The sequence below is a fragment of the Drosophila sechellia genome, chromosome 3R (genome assembly GCF_004382195.2).
Source record: "Drosophila sechellia strain sech25 chromosome 3R, ASM438219v1, whole genome shotgun sequence".
Classification (NCBI taxonomy): Eukaryota; Metazoa; Arthropoda; class Insecta; order Diptera; family Drosophilidae; genus Drosophila; species Drosophila sechellia.
In genome coordinates, this window is record NC_045952.1 from 10462314 (window position 1) to 10478436 (window position 16123).

Here is a 16123-nt window from a genome sequence, read left to right on the forward strand (position 1 = left end):
CGGCCCTTGTTTTACAAACCAGGGCCTCTTGGTCTAATAACACTTGGTGGCAATACAGGTGGCAACGCCAAAGCCATATTGTTTATATCGCTTGCGAGCTTGACTTTTAATTATTTTTAATAAAGTTTACGGCAATTGCTATGCAGATCACAATCAAGGTGCTAAAGGGCAAGGACTGCACCATCGAGGTAAGAATGAACAATGCCAAAATCAAGTGAGGTCGTTAAAATGGGAATATTCCACGCAGGTCGCGCCGACATCGACGATTCTGGAGGTGAAACACCAGATCGAGGCGGAACTGCAGATATCGGCGGCAAATCAAAAGCTACTGCTGTTGGGGCGACCGCTGAACAACGAACAGACAATTGCGTCCTATCCCAACATAAAGGAGGGCACCAAACTCAATCTGGTGGTGATAAAGCCCTGCCTGAGGGACAGCATCCTGCGGGGATTCCGCAAGCACTATTCGGAGCTCCTGGCTGAGCGTATGACCAATGAGTTTATGGCCGATTTCGAGCGGAAAATCAACGAGCTGAGCCTGGACGACCTGGAGAGACTGTCCGATAGCATAATCAACAGAGCGGGCACATAGCGCCATTGAAGAGCCAAGACCCACAAGCAACCACCACCAGCACCCCCTCCAAAAATATGATGGAAGTCTATCCTCACAGCATAATATTTGTATTTCCCCCCTCTAACAAAACAAACGAACTAAAAAATATGAGGTAGTAAAAATTAAGACTTGACTGAAAACACACGGCCCATATTCCTTTTTCGCGGCGGTCTGGCAACGCTCCACCAGCCAGATGCAGTCTTTGGCTGTGTGCGTGCGTGCCTGTGTGTGTGAGAAGAAGAAAGAGAGGAGAAATGCGTGTGCTGTCGTGCAAATTTCTTGGCCGAGTTGTGAACTCCGCGCTGCCCCGACAAATCATTTCACTGCGATCCCTGTCCAAAACCAGTGCAGCTATGGTGAAAGTAAGTGCAGGTTGACCGGCAAACGCGGATTTCAGGCTGTGCGGCAGTCCACATTCCATTACATAAGCCGGTGGGCCGAGCTGCATAAATATTGATTTCGGCGGCACCTAGAAATTACAACGCTTCAAGGTTATCGCCTCCATCTTGCTACCTCTTCTCTCTAAAAGTGCCTGTGTGCTTTCTTTCTGCCCCCCACTTCATTTCCAGGTAGGAGACTCCCTGCCGGCGGTGGATCTGTTCGAGGACTCGCCAGCCAACAAAATCAACACTGGCGATCTGGTCAATGGCAAGAAGGTGATCATCTTCGGCGTTCCCGGCGCCTTCACTCCAGGGTGCTCCAAGGTGCGTAGAATAGTTGCAAAATCATCTTCATAATTGTAGAGACTCCCAGCAATTCTGTTTAATTTATGCAGCTTATGTATTCCAACTGAATAATGCATTTCCCCACACCCACAGACCCACTTGCCCGGCTATGTGAGCTCCGCCGATGAGCTGAAGTCCAAGCAGGGCGTGGACGAGATTGTCTGCGTTTCGGTCAACGATCCCTTTGTGATGTCCGCCTGGGGCAAGGAGCACGGAGCCGCTGGCAAGGTGCGCCTCCTAGCTGATCCCGCCGGCGGTTTCACCAAGGCCCTGGATGTGACCATCGATCTGCCACCGCTGGGCGGCGTGCGCTCCAAGCGCTACTCGCTGGTGGTGGAGAACGGCAAGGTGACCGAGCTGAATGTCGAGCCCGATGGCACCGGACTCAGCTGCTCGCTGGCCAACAACATTGGCAAGAAGTAAATGGAATCCAGTCAGCCCGGAAACACTAGAAACTCATACAGTAATGCTAGGCCGCAATGATATCAATTACGTCTTCAAAAGAACTATGTAAAACGTACAATATATATGCGATTAGAGATGTTATGTCTAAGGGAGTTGCTTTAATATCTAATATCTGTGGGGGCTTATAGTCTTTGCATTTTATCTTATAACTAGCGATTGTCCGTGTTTGGCGCGATCTTCTGTGACAACAGTTTGCCGTAACCTCCGCGGCCGGCATCGTAATCTGTGCGGTATTCATCTCGCACCTGGCCGCCGGTTTTGCCGCGTCCATACTGCCTGCCCTCCACGAAGCCGGCATCCCAGTCCACACGAATCAGACGGTCGTCCAAGCGGGTGCCATTCACAAATCTGTGTAGTGCGAGGAAAGAGTGAAGAAGTTAGTTAAGAGATGATATTTTTTACTTTTCAAAGTTATATAAATATCCCAGCTGTCCCTTTAACCGACAAGGATCTGGTTACTTCTACAAATGCCGGGAAAAAGGCGGCTTTCTCTCGCGTGGAGATGGATATGGCTCACCTCATGGCCGCCTCGGCCTCCGATCTGACATAGTATTCCACGAAGCAAAATCCGCAGGGCGTCTTCTTGTACTTGTCCAGGCCCATCACAATCACACGGACATCGCCGCAGCGGGAGAAGAGCTCGTGGATCTGCTCCTCGGTGGTGTAGAAGCTGAGGTTTCCCACGTAAAGTGTACACGAGTCGCGGAGCGATCGCTCTTGCTCGGAGCGCGAGCCCTGCAATTGGTTTATTGAGTCGAAGATCTGCTGGGGCGCCTTTAGATGTACTCACTTTGAAGTGCTGATCGCGATATGAGCTTAATTCCACAGATGCGAACATATTTTTCAGCTATAAACTATTGAAATATTTTCTACGCGTTTATTTAGTGACGGCACTCCAGCGATTGATAATTCGATAGCACTTTGAAGCATGAATCGGTTAGCTAGTATATAAAAAGTTTACTGGGTAGCAAAAGTAAATTATTTTAAAAATCATTCTATACTTCACTCTTTGCCCTAATAAAAACTTATTCTTTAAGAAGCTTAGAAGAAAAACCATTGCAAATATTTAACATGTAAATATAATGGAAATAAAGCTGTGACTTCAGGCGATAGTTCTGTACATTCGATACATACAGTGTTTACCTTTGGGTATTTCCGGAACGCGTTAGTACATTTTTATGTTGCTGCTGTTTCGCCCAGAAATTTTGTAGCTCGTTGTTATTATTTTATTTTATGGACTCCCCACACCGTACTTAATGAACTCCACACTCAATTCCGCGGGCGGCAAGCGGCAGCTGCGCTTTCGCGGCGACGTCACCGGCAGTCGTGTGGAGGAACTGCATCACCAGCAGCAGGAGGAGCACAAGCAAAAGGCGCCGCTCGCCCAGGATGACGTTGCAGCGACGCCGACTGCGACGCCGGCAGCGGGCTCAGGGCAGCAGCGACTGCAGAGCGGTAAACACGGATTTCTGATTGGAAATACATACTTTTGAATTATTCATTTATTTATTTATATTGTAGTTTAATAAAGTATAATTTAGTTCTTAGGACGACATTTACGTTAACTAATTTTAATTTGTTTGCGCGCTATTTCATACTTAACTTATACTTTTGATCATAATATACAGATTTACCTTCGATTTGATGCTATATTTAAAGTTCTAAACAGATTTTTAATGAATTTAAATAACAGATATAGCTTTTAAATATATAGTATATCATAATTTGTGATTTTTGAAGCAGTTTTGTTTAAGGATAATGATGTATATTCAATGTTTTTATAATCAATCGGTCTCTATTTAACTTAAATCATTAGAATCTATGCATAACTATAAATTAGTTTAATACTTATCGTTAATTTTTGTTTTGTTTTTGCAGGACCCGCCGAGACCAGCACAAACACATTCTACGACTTCTTCAAGGTGGAGATGACACGCGGCTATATGCTGGAGCACGACGAGGAGCGCTATTCGGCGCGTAGGCAGAAGATCTACAGCTTCATGCGCATACCGCGGGATCTGGAGCGATTCATGGTGTACGGGATTATGCAGTGCGCCGACTCCTTTCTCTACATTCACACATTTCTGCCCGTCCGATTTGTGATGGCCGTTTGGGCCCTGGTTTCCAGGACGATGGCAAGGATCTTTCGACTGCGCAGCAGCGGACAAAGGCTGCTGTCGCCGGCGGAGATCTGTGATCTGCTGAAGGGCGTCATCTGGATGACGGTGACGCTGATAATGCTGCTGGTGGACACGAATCGAGTGTACCACATCATCAAGTCGCAGTCGATCATCAAGCTGTACATATTCTACAATATGCTGGAGGTGGGCGACCGGCTGTTGTCCGCCTTTGGTCAGGACACCATCGATGCTCTCTTCTGGACGGCAACAGAACCAAAGAATTCCAAGCGAGAGCACTTTGGAGTACTCACGCACGTTCTCTTCACGCTAATCTATGTCTTCTTGCACAGCGGACTGATCATGTTTCAGGTGAGTAATGCAAGTTTTATAAACCACATTTTCTATGATTCAATGGTTTGGTTTCCAAACTATTCCTTCAGGCCACCTGTTTGAATGTGGCGGTGAACTCCAACAACAAGGGCCTGCTGACCATCATGATATCGAATAATTTCGTTGAGCTTAAGGGTTCCGTGTTCAAGAAGTTCGACAAAAACAACCTGTTCCAGTTGACCTGTAGCGATGTACGGGAGCGATTCCATCTTTCTGTGCTTCTGTTCATTGTGGTCATCCAGACCATGAAGGAGTTTGACTGGAGCATCACCCAGTTCTGTGTTATGCTGCCCGACTGCTTTGCCGTGCTGTTCACGGAAATCCTCATCGATTGGGTGAAGCATGCGTTTATCACGCGATTCAATGAGCTGCCGGAGAGCATCTACAGGGAGTACACGACCAGCTTGGCCTACGATATGACCCAGACGCGGCAAAAGCACGCCTTCTCCGATCATTCGGATTTGGTGGCCAGACGCATGGGCTTCATTCCATTTCCGCTGGCTGTGGTCTTGATAAAGGCCATCTACACAGCGGTCTCTTTTGAGAACCTTGCCGCCTGGCTGCTCTTCCTGCTTGCCTACTTGTTTGCCATGGGCCTGCGCATTTGCCTGACCATCTGTGCGCTGGGCAAGGCCTGCAAGCTGATGAAGGAACATCAGACAGAGCGCAACAGTTCTACACCGAGTAGCATGACCAATGTGCCGGTCATGGGCGCAGCTGCTCCTGTCTCAGCGGCTGCGACCGGCGGACAGAACCAAAATAATAATAATAATAACATTAGCATTAGCATTGGCTCGAAGCCAGCCCAGGTGACCACACTGTTGACCCCGCCCAGTGCCGGCCATCTCGATGTGAGTAAGAATTTCTCGCGAACCTCAATCGGTTCCACATCCACGCCAAAGAAGGCGGTCAGTGAGCAGGAGCTGGACGTGACCAACTCCCTGGAACTGGGCGCCACAGCTCTCTTCTCCAACAGCGATGTGGATCTGGACGATGTTTGCCTCAACGAGCAGGTGACCAACACCAATGCCAGCTCAGCCGTCCAGGAGGTTTACCAGGAGCAGGACCTGGTGCGCAGCCAACCGGATCTGATGCTGCTCAACAATTCCGGCGACGGGTTGGCAAGTACCAAGGCTAAGCAGGCCACCCAACGATTGCCCAAGCGAACGCACAAGCGTTCCGAATCGGAGCCGGGCATGCCCAGCATGGTGGAGAAGGGCGGAGCCGCTGGTACTGCGGGCGGCAACCAAACGATACAACTGTAGCCATAAATCGATGCTAATTTATAATTATATTTGATTTTATCTTATACGTAGTTGCGCTTTGGTTTAAGTATAAGTGAGAACTGGATTGAAAAATTACTTTAGATCGTAGCCGAAATTATATTAGCCCTGGAATATCGAACTGTGCCTCAAAATCCTTAAGACGGTGTGTGTCCCATGGTATTTCTATGAACTTTTTTAAATTTTTTGGCTGTTTCCGAGCCCTTGCAAAATAAAAACACTCAATAGCTTTTGGGCAAACTATTTATTACCATTAGGAGGGGTGATAATTATATAATAATTATGGAATAACAGTAGAAAGTTGACTTTGCTATTGTACATAACAATCTATAAGTCTAATATTAAACATTTTCTTTTATTTATTTAGCACAAATAGCTTATATTTTTTAATGGATTCCACTTTGGTATGTCAATGGTATGTACAAATATTACTCATACGACACGTTAACATCAGATTGTGTAATAAATATCTTCCAATTAACTTGGCATAAACCTAAATGAAGGCAATTTAAAACATAAAATCTATGTGACGTACACAACAATTTCATTTATTTAACAGATATGCTCTCACGCATCATTTATCCAATAACCTTTAGCATTTTTAAGTTGACAAGATGACTCCCAGCTGAATGAAAAGCCAAGCTAAACTAAGTTTACCACAAATTCCTAGAGGCAAAAATTGCTTTCAGCTTAGCGCGAAATTGTTTTCTGGACGAGCTCCCCAAAAATCTTTGGGATCAGAAGTTTGGAGCTACCCCCCACCCCCCTCACTGAGTTGGATTCATGAATGAAATGGTTTCCCGCTTTGTTTGTGTTTGCACGCGTAGGAAAATCAACAAGCTGCAAATGGAGTGCTCACTCAGCCCCATATCCGCACACCCAGCTCCAAGCTTCCCTACTCCAACCATGACCACCTCCTGGGAACTTACACGCGCCATGGATATATATACATGTATATCTACGCCGCGGGGCGTATCAGTTTTATGAATGAAATTTTACGCTGACCTTGGAACAGCGCATTGTGGTTGCGTCAGTGGCCTGAAAAAATGGGGAAGTTTTCGCAGAGGAAAACCCCTTGGAAAATTCGCACTTAATGGCGCGCAAACTCACCAAAATGTTAGAACTTCTCCTCGCTGGCCGCTTTCATTCATGAAAAGTTGGGCCAACTTCATGAATGGTCTTTCCCTTTTTCAAGGACACGACGCTCCTGCGGAATGGCGTCCTTATCGATTTTCCCTCTCGCATTTATGTATTTTTCACATTTCGCTAAATGCGTGGGCGGAAAATACGTTTTTCCTTCTTGTTGAGTGTGATTTTTGCGCAGATTTATTGCTGTTTTGTTTGACTTCTGTTTAAAGTGGAGTATTTATGGGATCTTGTGCTTAAATTGTAGCATTTAAGATTTAAGTGGGTTTCGTATGGGAAAATTAAGCTTTAGAAGAGGGGAAATACTTAAAAATAATACTAATAATACTTAAAAATAATATATAATAAAAATAATAGTGTGAAATTGATTTGTTGTTGCATTTTCACAGCGAAGATCATGAACATGCATCTTATTAAAAGAACCCCGAAAAGTAGGCCATAGTATTAGCATCACCTGGCCAAACTTTTCGAATGACCGAATATATAGTTTAGAAAAGTAGATCTAAGCATTCAGACTTTCTAATCATATTGCATAGTTTATGAGCGGCATAAGGACATCCTTGGTCTGGGCTAGAAGTAGCCTTGAATGAGTCCAGATGCCATGTGGACCAGTTTTTTTTTATGAATGAAAGCACCACACCCAGGAGCACCAGGCCAATGCCTCTTCACCTTGCTCTTGACTGTGCCCCAACATCATAGTACATATATCGATTCTTCCCGTTAGCTTTCGACCTGCGCACTGGCAGATACAGATACTCGCACCCAGATACATAGATACTATAGATACGCGTGCTTATGTAGATGTTCTGGCCCCAGCTGCTTATCGCTGACACATTGACGACAATGAGCTTTATATGATGCAGGCCGAACTGTTGCTTCCCACTGACGTCATGGGAATGCTGATGATTAGGGTTTCCTGCACCGAATGTAACCAAAATCCAAAGGCTGCATAATCACCTATAAGAGCGATAAGAAGTTTTGCGTATCATGTAATTGTAGTTGTATAAAAGGAGATATCAGATATCTGTGACTCCACTGCGGGTAAAGTCCTGGAACCAGTCGTACTGCTCGAGCCAGCGCTGCATCACTCCGCCAAAGACGTAGAGACGCACCGGAACGTAGTCGACCTCGTCGTTTATATCGTCGGAGGAATCGGATGCATCACGTTCGTCATCGGAATCGTCATTCGACAGCAGGACATCCAACGCAATGAGGCAGTGCAGCAGATAGATAACACTGGACACCAGAGAGGCCGTCGCCTGGTCCCGCAGGCTACCGAAGAACGGATGAAGCGGCTTCTCCGGATATAGTATTTCATCCGGGTTCCTCCCATCGTACCATATATAGAAATCCGTCTCCGCATCGCCCAGTGCCATCAACGAGATTACCGTATATAGAACGAATCCGATCAGAGAACGAACCACTTCCTCAACGATCGATGTGCGCTGGCCGGTGCAGAGATTTATGCTGGCAAAGAGCGTTATCACCGTGAATATGTAAATGAAGGTCATATAAAAGCTGTGGATCAGAACATCATTCCAAATCATTGTGGTCAGATTGACGAAAACAAATGCTTTCAGTTGGTAGTACAAAACGAACATGTTGGCCGTCGTCTCCACCGTGTAGAACAGGAAGAGCACCGGGCGCATCTGATACAAGTAGACCCTCATTTCTGCAGTCGCTTCGAATGTTTGACAAAACTGGCAGGTGTACTATGTTTGAAGTAATCCATTTCAATGTGAAGTATTTGCTCAAAAATTACAAAAATAGAATGTTAAGAGCCGGAAACTAAGCTCAAGTCAATTTGGTCAAAAAGATTTGACCAAAGTTATGGTTATAGCTACATAAGGGATCAAAACGAAGGACCACAACGAAATGACCAAAGAGAGACCTAAACGAAATTGGAAAAACTTAATGGTCAAAATGGAATGAACAATACGAAATGGACAAAATGCAATGACCACCAGGTAATGGTCAAAATAAAATGATCAAACGGAAGGAGCAAAGCGAGGATATGATCAAAAAGAAGTGAAAAAACGATGCTTCTTAAGTTTTCGAAATCACAGCGTTCATACGGACGGTCATACGGACAAATATGCGGACGGACATGGCTATTTTATATTCTCGAAAGAGCTGTCATTCTACTAATCTAGTAGTTAATTCAAATTCTTCAAAATATGTAAGAGTAAAATCAATTTTAAAGATTTACGTACAAGGATGATAATAAACGTAGAGGTCCTATGTCTGCTCCAATTTGTTAGTGGTTTACATTCTGCCCAAAGGTGTTCCACAAAATGCACTTTGTACCCGGAATGTACTAAACATACATACATACATACATATGTGTGTAGATATGTATGTAGTTCCCATTAGCGAACTCGAAAGACACGCTTTTGTTGTAGCCTCCGTCTTCTTTCTCGTATGGAAAGTGCTGCTTTGGGCTCGGCTCATCTCGTCTGATCATAAAAAACCACTTCACCGCGGCGGTTGGTGCTTCTGTTGCTTCGTTTGCTTCTGTTGGCCGGACGGTCTGCTGCGTCTGGAAACAGTAGCAACATTTGCCTGCCAGTTTGATGCTGTTGACTGCTGTTGACGGCGATTACGTTGATGACGCGCAGACCGCAACGAATTTACGCGCAATTCTCCACCGTGCTCCAAGCTTCCAGCTTCAGATTCGGCTCCAGCTCCAGCTTCATCTGAAGTGGCGAGAGGTGGGGTTAAGCATTTAAATAAATGTTTGTACACACGAGCCGCTCATGCAACGCCAAAAAGTTAGTACACTTGAAAACGAACAATTGAATTTGGGATGTAATATTCAGTTAAGTACCTTGCTTTTCAAAATTCAGCTTGCACTTATATTCATAATATTCTTTTCCTCTAAATAAATATAAAACAGTGTTAAATTCGTTGTATTTTTAATAATATATTTAAGTTCAATGACCTCTAGTAAATTGAGACAAGTTGGCAGTACCCTGCGATAGCTCCGACGATGCCAATCGATAAAAAGTAAGAAGAATCGTTATCAATATCCTCACGCCATGTTTTCCCAAGTTTCCGAGCAATTGTGTTATTTAATTTTTAGCTCAAATCGCGTGATTTTGTGTCGAATATTTTTCCGCGCGTTTAACTTAATCCGTGTGTTGGCCAAAACTACAAGAACGTCCAGTAAAATCACAAAGCCCTGTCTGCTATTGTTGTAGCCACTGTATTGCCTGTTGCAAGCACACATGCGTGTGTGTGTGTGCTTGTCCAAAGTAAAAGGGTTAATTCATTTAACCATTTCGACTGCGTCATCTCTTTGTGGCTTCTTAACATAAAAAAAGGCTGAATGCTGCTGCAGTTTTGACAAGCGAACGCACCGCATTTTAGCGACTTTAAGTGCAACAACAAAAGAGGGCAGCTGCTCCTTACGTACATACATACATATATGTACTGTACATTTGTCTTGTGTACACATTTTATCTTCATTTTTTTGCCGCTTGAGATTCCAGGGATCGCACAGTAGTCACTTGCGACTTTTTCAAGTTGAACTTAAGCACGCGAGCCCTGCCCTAAACAAAAAAACTAGGAAATTTATTTATTTATCCATTTTTGTAAGATCCGCAGAAGGATCTTCTGTCTCGTTTTCGTCGCGGCCGCCATATTGAAGTTTACGCGTGTGCGTGCGTACGTGTGTGTCCAACTAGACTGCAAAGTAACATGAGCTAATATTCCAATTAGAAAATCTAAATATAATCCAATTAGAAATCAAAACATTTGTATTTATATCAAGGTAAGTACATTTAATATGGATTTAATAAAATTTTAATATTTATAATAATAATATTTATAATTATTGACAAAAAATGTATATATTTGTGCGTTTTACTTGACATTTGAATATGTATTTCTTGACAGCGATTTATGATTACTAATTATATGCTCTTAATTTTGAGGAATAAAAATACTGCATAAATAGATCGTTGAATCTTAACCCTCTGTTCTTCCGACTGATAATAACCAAGTGCAATTTAATTTTGAGCATCATTGTGGGTCGCTTTTGGCCCCACAATTAAGCGTTCCCAACTGTTACGTAATCGTTGGCGCAGCACTGCAAATTGCTGGCGTTACGCCCATCCCAGGGGGCATGGCCGCTATGCGCTGCTCCGCATGCCACATACAGACGGCTAAATGCAAGTGCATAAATAACAATTACAGCTGCAACTGCAGCGGCAGCAGGAGCAGCAGCAAAAATAGCAATAATAGGCAGCTCGGCCGCTCAGGTGTCAATTGGGGGCCGCGCTGACCGCCGGCCATTTTGCAAAGCGCATTCTGCTGCATATGTATATGTATATATATATCGGCAAATATCGGCATTTAATGCCCGTTGATTATTATGTTTACACTATATGCGAGATCGGTTCGCTTGGCAAGATAGCCGGTCGCGGTAATGATCCCGCACCGTTCCGATCCCAATGCAAATCAACGGCAATTAATAATTCATCGCCCGCTGGGCCTCCTCCATCCACCAACCGAATCCGATGGCAATTATGCGCCACCCCGCTGGCGGGGGCTGCACACAGCTCACCCGGTGGAGCTGGCTATCACAATGAGCTGGAAAAGCGCACATGCCGGCCAGCAAGAGGGCGGTTCGCAAAACTCGCACATTACTGGCGGTAATTTCGGGGGAAATCTCTTAGGTTTCCAGTCGATTACGGACCACTTTATTAGAGCAGTTTTCCATTGCAATTACTGGCTAGAAAGAGCCTATTAAAATAGCACATTTATTAGCAAGTCTAGTTGGAGATCGGTTTTATACCCTAAAAAGCAAACATTAAATTATAATAAAATGCTCAAAAGATTGTTTAAACTCGATAACATTGTTTAGGCATTTAACTTCAGCTATAATTAATTTTAATGATTGAATACTACACGATCCACCCTCGCGTATCTAACTAAATCTTCGGCTATATTCAATAAAATAAATTTAATATGCAAAACAGCCGGACAAGAGCGTAGCAGCAGCACTACAAACTGCTCCAGTGCCCGCCTGTCGTCCAATATCAGCAAATTTGCAATAAAATATTTGTCTGGCCGTCGCTTTCGGTGGAGCGGAGTTGGGGTTTCAGTTGGCCAAGTCGGTCGGTTGACTGGTAGGTAGGCCAACAGTGGGTCGTCGAGTGGTCGCCGCCCGGCTACTGCAAATTATTTATTTGCACCTTTCGCCGCCATCATCGCACTGAAGCCCCCTGCTCCACCAATCTTGCCCCCCAACCTCCTCCGATCTGCAGCACTATTCTCTTTCTCCAGCGAACTGCATTTCCATTTGCTTATCAAATCGCTGGCAATCGGCGGAGTGAGAAATGCAGGGCAAATATAAATATTAGTCGGCTGGCGACGGGTGCCATGTGCACTGAAAGAAAATCAAACGAATATCCTTGAGATATATATCTCAAAAGCTGTCGAAAAGTATGCAGCAATATTATCTTCATCACTATGCCTGCCTATAAGTGGGTTTTAAGCACTTTTGCCATAAATTTTAATCATTAAGACAACTTTTTTTTAGTAGCAGACTAACAAATACTCTTTTAATATGCATTTTTATTTTTTTCTTAAACATTTTTGCCTTGTGTGGTTGTGGGGGACTAGAACTTGGACTGGCGTATGAAATTAGGCGCTGCCAATTCGCCGCCAGCCATTTCGACCTGTCCGATGCATGAAAAGTGTGAAAACGAATTAGTGGACTAGCTCTCAGGGATCTGGAAACTGGCTCAGCTCCTCGCTGAGTGGTGATATGGAGGGGGAATGCGGGTCCAAGGGCAGACAGAGGTCGCACAAGTTATTAGGGTCTATGCATTCGTGATTTTCAAGCGAGACGTAAAGGTGAAATCGAATATGTGGCACAAACAATCAGTGACATATGTTTTATAGATGGCAAAATATATTTCATTAACATCATGCAAATGATTTGTAGGTGATCACATTCCACTTCTTCAATAGTTAACTTAGTTCAACTTAGTTTATTTTGAAACAACTTGCAATAGCTATGCAACAAGCTGCTGTTACTCATAAATGATACAATTCCATTTCGAAAATGTCCCAATTCGCATTTTCAAAACTTATGACTGCTCTTCGGTCACAAATCCTGGAAAAGTATATCCAAAAAAACAGCTGTCCTCGCAGGACTTTCAACACATGTCGCTGGTTTACTGTTTGCTCCACAAATGCCTAACTTTGGCTAACCTGAAAGCCAGGCCAAATTGTCACTGGCAAACGGGCGCCCAATAATTATAACAATGGGTGGCCCCAGCGACAGTCGCCGAGTTGTGGAGTTGAAACTGTGTTAACCGCGTCATGTTCACAAATTTGTTTGCATTCCGCAACGGTGGTCGCCGCCACCAATGACAAAATGCTCAAAGCCCAAAGCACCGAAACGCACAAAATGCGGCAAAAAAAGGAAAAAAAAGAAAAAATCGAGAAGCAAATAAGCCCCAGCCATCGTCACATATGACAAATTTTGTTGTTGAAAATCGTGTAGCTGTTGCGTGTGGCTTTTACGCCCCACCGCATCGGGCGGAAGAGGGGGGCGTGGCGGCCCCAAAGGGGCGTACGGGTGCCACATGCGTGGCGCATGCGTGGTGGAGTCGGTGACTATGACAAATCGCCACATGGCAGGCGGCCAATTAGCAAGCGGAGAAGTCCATGCAGACTGGTTTGATGCCACCTGATAGACTCAAGATTAATTACAGCTAATGGCCAGACTAAGCTTCCATATGTGCATGTGATCCTATCCTTATGATTCCATATATCAATACCAAGAAGAAAGGCTCCCATGACTTAGTCAATAGTTGCGTTTATTAAAGGGTTCTAGGAACGCCACTTAAAAGCACGTTATAAATTTTCATTTTCCTTCGCTAGGTCAAAGTGCATAACAATGTCCTCCGAGACAGAACTTTCCAAACTTTCCATTTTAAGAATAGATACCTTTCGTGTCCAATACTTCAACTGAAAAGTTTTAAAATTCAGAAAAAAAACCAATAGATACAAGTGAAAACCAATAGATACTTACGTTCTGTTGATATGTATCCCAAAGATTCGGACTATTTGCAATTCTGAGCAACAGGTGCACTTGTTTATTGCCACTGCTGCGTACTTTAAGAACACCATGAAGTAGATCTTCCGTCAGTTCTGGGCACTGATCCAGTAGAAGCTCCTCCATTTGGGCATTAGCCTTGATGAAGTCCAAGAGCTGTTCATCAGTGAGATCTGGACAGTTGGAGAACCGAGCCAAAGTTATGGCAACGGGCAGGCACAACTTGGCCATGTCCTGATATGCAAATATGCAATTGGACAACTGCAGTTCCGTCAGATTCATGCAGCGATTTAGAGCCAACTCACTTAGGCACTTGACATGATCCTCAAAGATGCAATTCATTTGAATGCCCACGAGTTCATTGCCTTTTGTGTGCACCACATTGGCTAGGGCTTTCGTTGTGTCCTTGTTTTCTCGAATCTCAGTGATTTTCAGCTGAGTAAGCTTTGGCAACTTAAGAATCTCATTTTGACCTGCCAAAAAAGTGTCTAGATTTACAAATAAGTTGCTCAGTTGTTTGCAGTATGAGATGCAACACATGGGATATGTATGAGAACCCGATAGATTCAAACACTTCAATGGTGCGCCACTCAAGTAAATGGCCTCCATAGCTGGTTTAGAAATCTCTTGAGCGATCTTCAGGGCTTCCAATTTGCCAAATTGGTCAATAAAGCAATCCTGCACTGGGCAGTATACATCCAGATCGGTCAGATTGCTCATCAATTTTGGCAGTGCGAGAAATGGCCAATGAGGGAATTTGGTATTCTGTTTGCTCGGCGATTTTTCCCAGGTAATGATGCAGCATTTCACGTGCAGCAGACGTCCAATATTGGCCCGTTCCAGGATGTTCAATTCGTCCTGCAAGTTCTCACTGCGGAATTTAATGCTGGGAATATCCGTGATCATTTCCTGTAGAAACAACTCCAGATCGGATCCATGCAGTTTCCGTTGCATCAACTCAAAGTTCAGGCGTGGATGTTTCAACCTCCAGAGCATATGAAGCGCATCCGGAATATGGCTAACATGGCGATGCAGTAACGTCTGATCGTTGACACTCAGCTTCCTGAGAACAATCTTCAGCATGGCCAGATCCTCATTTTCCCGCTCGGAATCACTGCCACCACCCATATCGTTCGAATTCTTATCTTCGTTTCTTGGCGAAGGCATTTTGCAGCTTAAAGTTTATGCATTTGTGTGTGAGTTGCTAAATTTGCTGTTTGTTTTCAAAGTGTGAAATGTTTTTGTCTAAATTGTTGAAGTAAAACAAAGCACTTAGGACTACTTTGTTTTTTTTTTCTTAAAATATGTATCTCTTTTGGTTCCTGGCCACAAAGTGCAAACGTTTTTCGAGTTTGTCCCACTGCAACGAGAAATTCAAATGAAAATTTCCCCCAGTTTGCAGCCAAAGACTGGTGTCACTGCTACCACCCTGCTGAGATCGGATGCTAACGAGCCACGGATATGTTTTCATTTCAAACTGATTTTGTTTTATGGTCCCAGGCATGGGGTCCCCGACCTAATCGACGGGGACACTTGGGCCGCTCCAGTTGGACACCACTCTTCCACTTTTTCACTATTCCACTTTTCCCAATGCCATCTCATCTCGGGCGGCACTTCTCTGGGCCAGTCCGTGTTCCAAACTCTTCGCTAATGAGCCGACGAGTTGTTCGGAAACTTATTTATGACACTTGACTGCTCATATCTCGGCTTTTGTTTCCCAAACATTTTGCTGTGGCATCAATTAGACGATTGGCTGGCTGCAGTTGGTATTAAAACAAGTTTCACAATGGAAACGAACGAGAAAAATCACAAGACTCGTCGAAAGTGTGTGTTTGTGTGTGTGGCATGCCTGTGGCTGCTGGAAAATATGGAAAATTGAAATGTTTTATTAATACACTTCAACAACTCTCGATGCAAGTTAATTAAATAAATGTTTCTCGGTTTCCTCGGCGCTTTATTGCTCTTGTCGACAACCGTTGCTATTCTCGCCACTTCTGACAGCTTGGACAGATTCGAGGAGGCGAATGGGAATAGCTCGCCTTTGGGTGGCAATGCGAATCACAGCAAACCCCACCCCAGATGCTGATGTGATTGCATTTGCGAAAGGTGGAACCATCCAGGCTACCAATTTGTCCGCAACAGTGTGAGCCACATTTTAAAGAAAAAATCCAGATATTTTTAAAGTATTTCCTTAGATTTTACAAGCATATTCCATCTGTTAAACTGTGAATAGTCCTACTAAAATTATACAAAGCATTATGCAACTAAAGCACCATATTAATAATATAAGATTTAACTGCTCGGATAAG

General features: G+C 44.1%; 6 protein-coding genes across 6 annotated transcripts; 3 read left to right on the forward strand and 3 right to left on the reverse strand.

Moving 5' to 3' along the window:
• Positions 1–42: 42 nt before the first annotated feature.
• On the forward strand, positions 43–753 carry LOC6616655 (ubiquitin-like protein 4A). Its single transcript, XM_002040976.2, has 2 exons — positions 43–188; positions 248–753. The coding sequence occupies exons 1-2, from the start codon at positions 141–143 to the stop codon at positions 590–592; spliced, it is 393 nt and encodes a 130-aa protein (XP_002041012.1). The 5' UTR covers positions 43–140; the 3' UTR covers positions 593–753.
• A 67-nt stretch (positions 754–820) lies between these two features.
• On the forward strand, positions 821–1885 carry LOC6616656 (peroxiredoxin-5, mitochondrial). The gene is made up of 3 exons (XM_002040977.2): positions 821–975; positions 1183–1317; positions 1432–1885. The coding sequence occupies exons 1-3, from the start codon at positions 868–870 to the stop codon at positions 1759–1761; spliced, it is 573 nt and encodes a 190-aa protein (XP_002041013.1). The 5' UTR covers positions 821–867; the 3' UTR covers positions 1762–1885.
• Positions 1882–2710, reverse strand: LOC6616657 (nuclear cap-binding protein subunit 2). Its single transcript, XM_002040978.2, has 3 exons — positions 2594–2710; positions 2321–2538; positions 1882–2151 (listed from the first exon to the last, which is right to left on the reverse strand). The coding sequence occupies exons 1-3, from the start codon at positions 2639–2641 to the stop codon at positions 1953–1955; spliced, it is 465 nt and encodes a 154-aa protein (XP_002041014.1). The 5' UTR covers positions 2642–2710; the 3' UTR covers positions 1882–1952.
• A 260-nt stretch (positions 2711–2970) lies between these two features.
• On the forward strand, positions 2971–5969 carry LOC116801548 (protein TAPT1 homolog). The gene is made up of 3 exons (XM_032721875.1): positions 2971–3258; positions 3682–4292; positions 4364–5969. Exons 1-3 carry the CDS (start codon positions 3060–3062, stop codon positions 5576–5578), a joined length of 2025 nt encoding a protein of 674 aa, XP_032577766.1. The 5' UTR covers positions 2971–3059; the 3' UTR covers positions 5579–5969.
• Positions 5970–7715: 1746 nt separating this feature from the next.
• Positions 7716–8514, reverse strand: LOC6616658. Its single transcript, XM_002040979.2, has one exon. It carries the CDS (start codon positions 8410–8412, stop codon positions 7759–7761), a length of 654 nt encoding a protein of 217 aa, XP_002041015.1. The 5' UTR covers positions 8413–8514; the 3' UTR covers positions 7716–7758.
• A 5040-nt stretch (positions 8515–13554) lies between these two features.
• On the reverse strand, positions 13555–15622 carry LOC6616659. Its single transcript, XM_002040980.2, has 2 exons — positions 13791–15622; positions 13555–13726 (listed from the first exon to the last, which is right to left on the reverse strand). The coding sequence occupies exons 1-2, from the start codon at positions 14979–14981 to the stop codon at positions 13613–13615; spliced, it is 1305 nt and encodes a 434-aa protein (XP_002041016.1). The 5' UTR covers positions 14982–15622; the 3' UTR covers positions 13555–13612.
• Between the last annotated feature and the right edge of the window lie 501 nt (positions 15623–16123).

Coding starts and splice junctions, on each gene's coding strand:
- LOC6616655 (XM_002040976.2), top strand. CDS start 141: ATGCAGATCACAATCAAGGTGCTAAAGGGCAAGGACTGCACCATCGAG. Junction 189..247: donor GCAAGGACTGCACCATCGAG/GTAAGAATGAAC, acceptor TATTCCACGCAG/GTCGCGCCGACATCGACGAT.
- LOC6616656 (XM_002040977.2), top strand. CDS start 868: ATGCGTGTGCTGTCGTGCAAATTTCTTGGCCGAGTTGTGAACTCCGCG. Junction 976..1,182: donor CCAGTGCAGCTATGGTGAAA/GTAAGTGCAGGT, acceptor CTTCATTTCCAG/GTAGGAGACTCCCTGCCGGC. Junction 1,318..1,431: donor TCACTCCAGGGTGCTCCAAG/GTGCGTAGAATA, acceptor CCACACCCACAG/ACCCACTTGCCCGGCTATGT.
- LOC6616657 (XM_002040978.2), bottom strand. CDS start 2,641: ATGTTCGCATCTGTGGAATTAAGCTCATATCGCGATCAGCACTTCAAA. Junction 2,539..2,593: donor ATCGCGATCAGCACTTCAAA/GTGAGTACATCT, acceptor AACCAATTGCAG/GGCTCGCGCTCCGAGCAAGA. Junction 2,152..2,320: donor GAGGCCGAGGCGGCCATGAG/GTGAGCCATATC, acceptor CGCACTACACAG/ATTTGTGAATGGCACCCGCT.
- LOC116801548 (XM_032721875.1), top strand. CDS start 3,060: ATGAACTCCACACTCAATTCCGCGGGCGGCAAGCGGCAGCTGCGCTTT. Junction 3,259..3,681: donor GCAGCAGCGACTGCAGAGCG/GTAAACACGGAT, acceptor TTGTTTTTGCAG/GACCCGCCGAGACCAGCACA. Junction 4,293..4,363: donor GCGGACTGATCATGTTTCAG/GTGAGTAATGCA, acceptor CTATTCCTTCAG/GCCACCTGTTTGAATGTGGC.
- LOC6616658 (XM_002040979.2), bottom strand. CDS start 8,412: ATGAGGGTCTACTTGTATCAGATGCGCCCGGTGCTCTTCCTGTTCTAC.
- LOC6616659 (XM_002040980.2), bottom strand. CDS start 14,981: ATGCCTTCGCCAAGAAACGAAGATAAGAATTCGAACGATATGGGTGGT. Junction 13,727..13,790: donor GGGATACATATCAACAGAAC/GTAAGTATCTAT, acceptor AAAACTTTTCAG/TTGAAGTATTGGACACGAAA.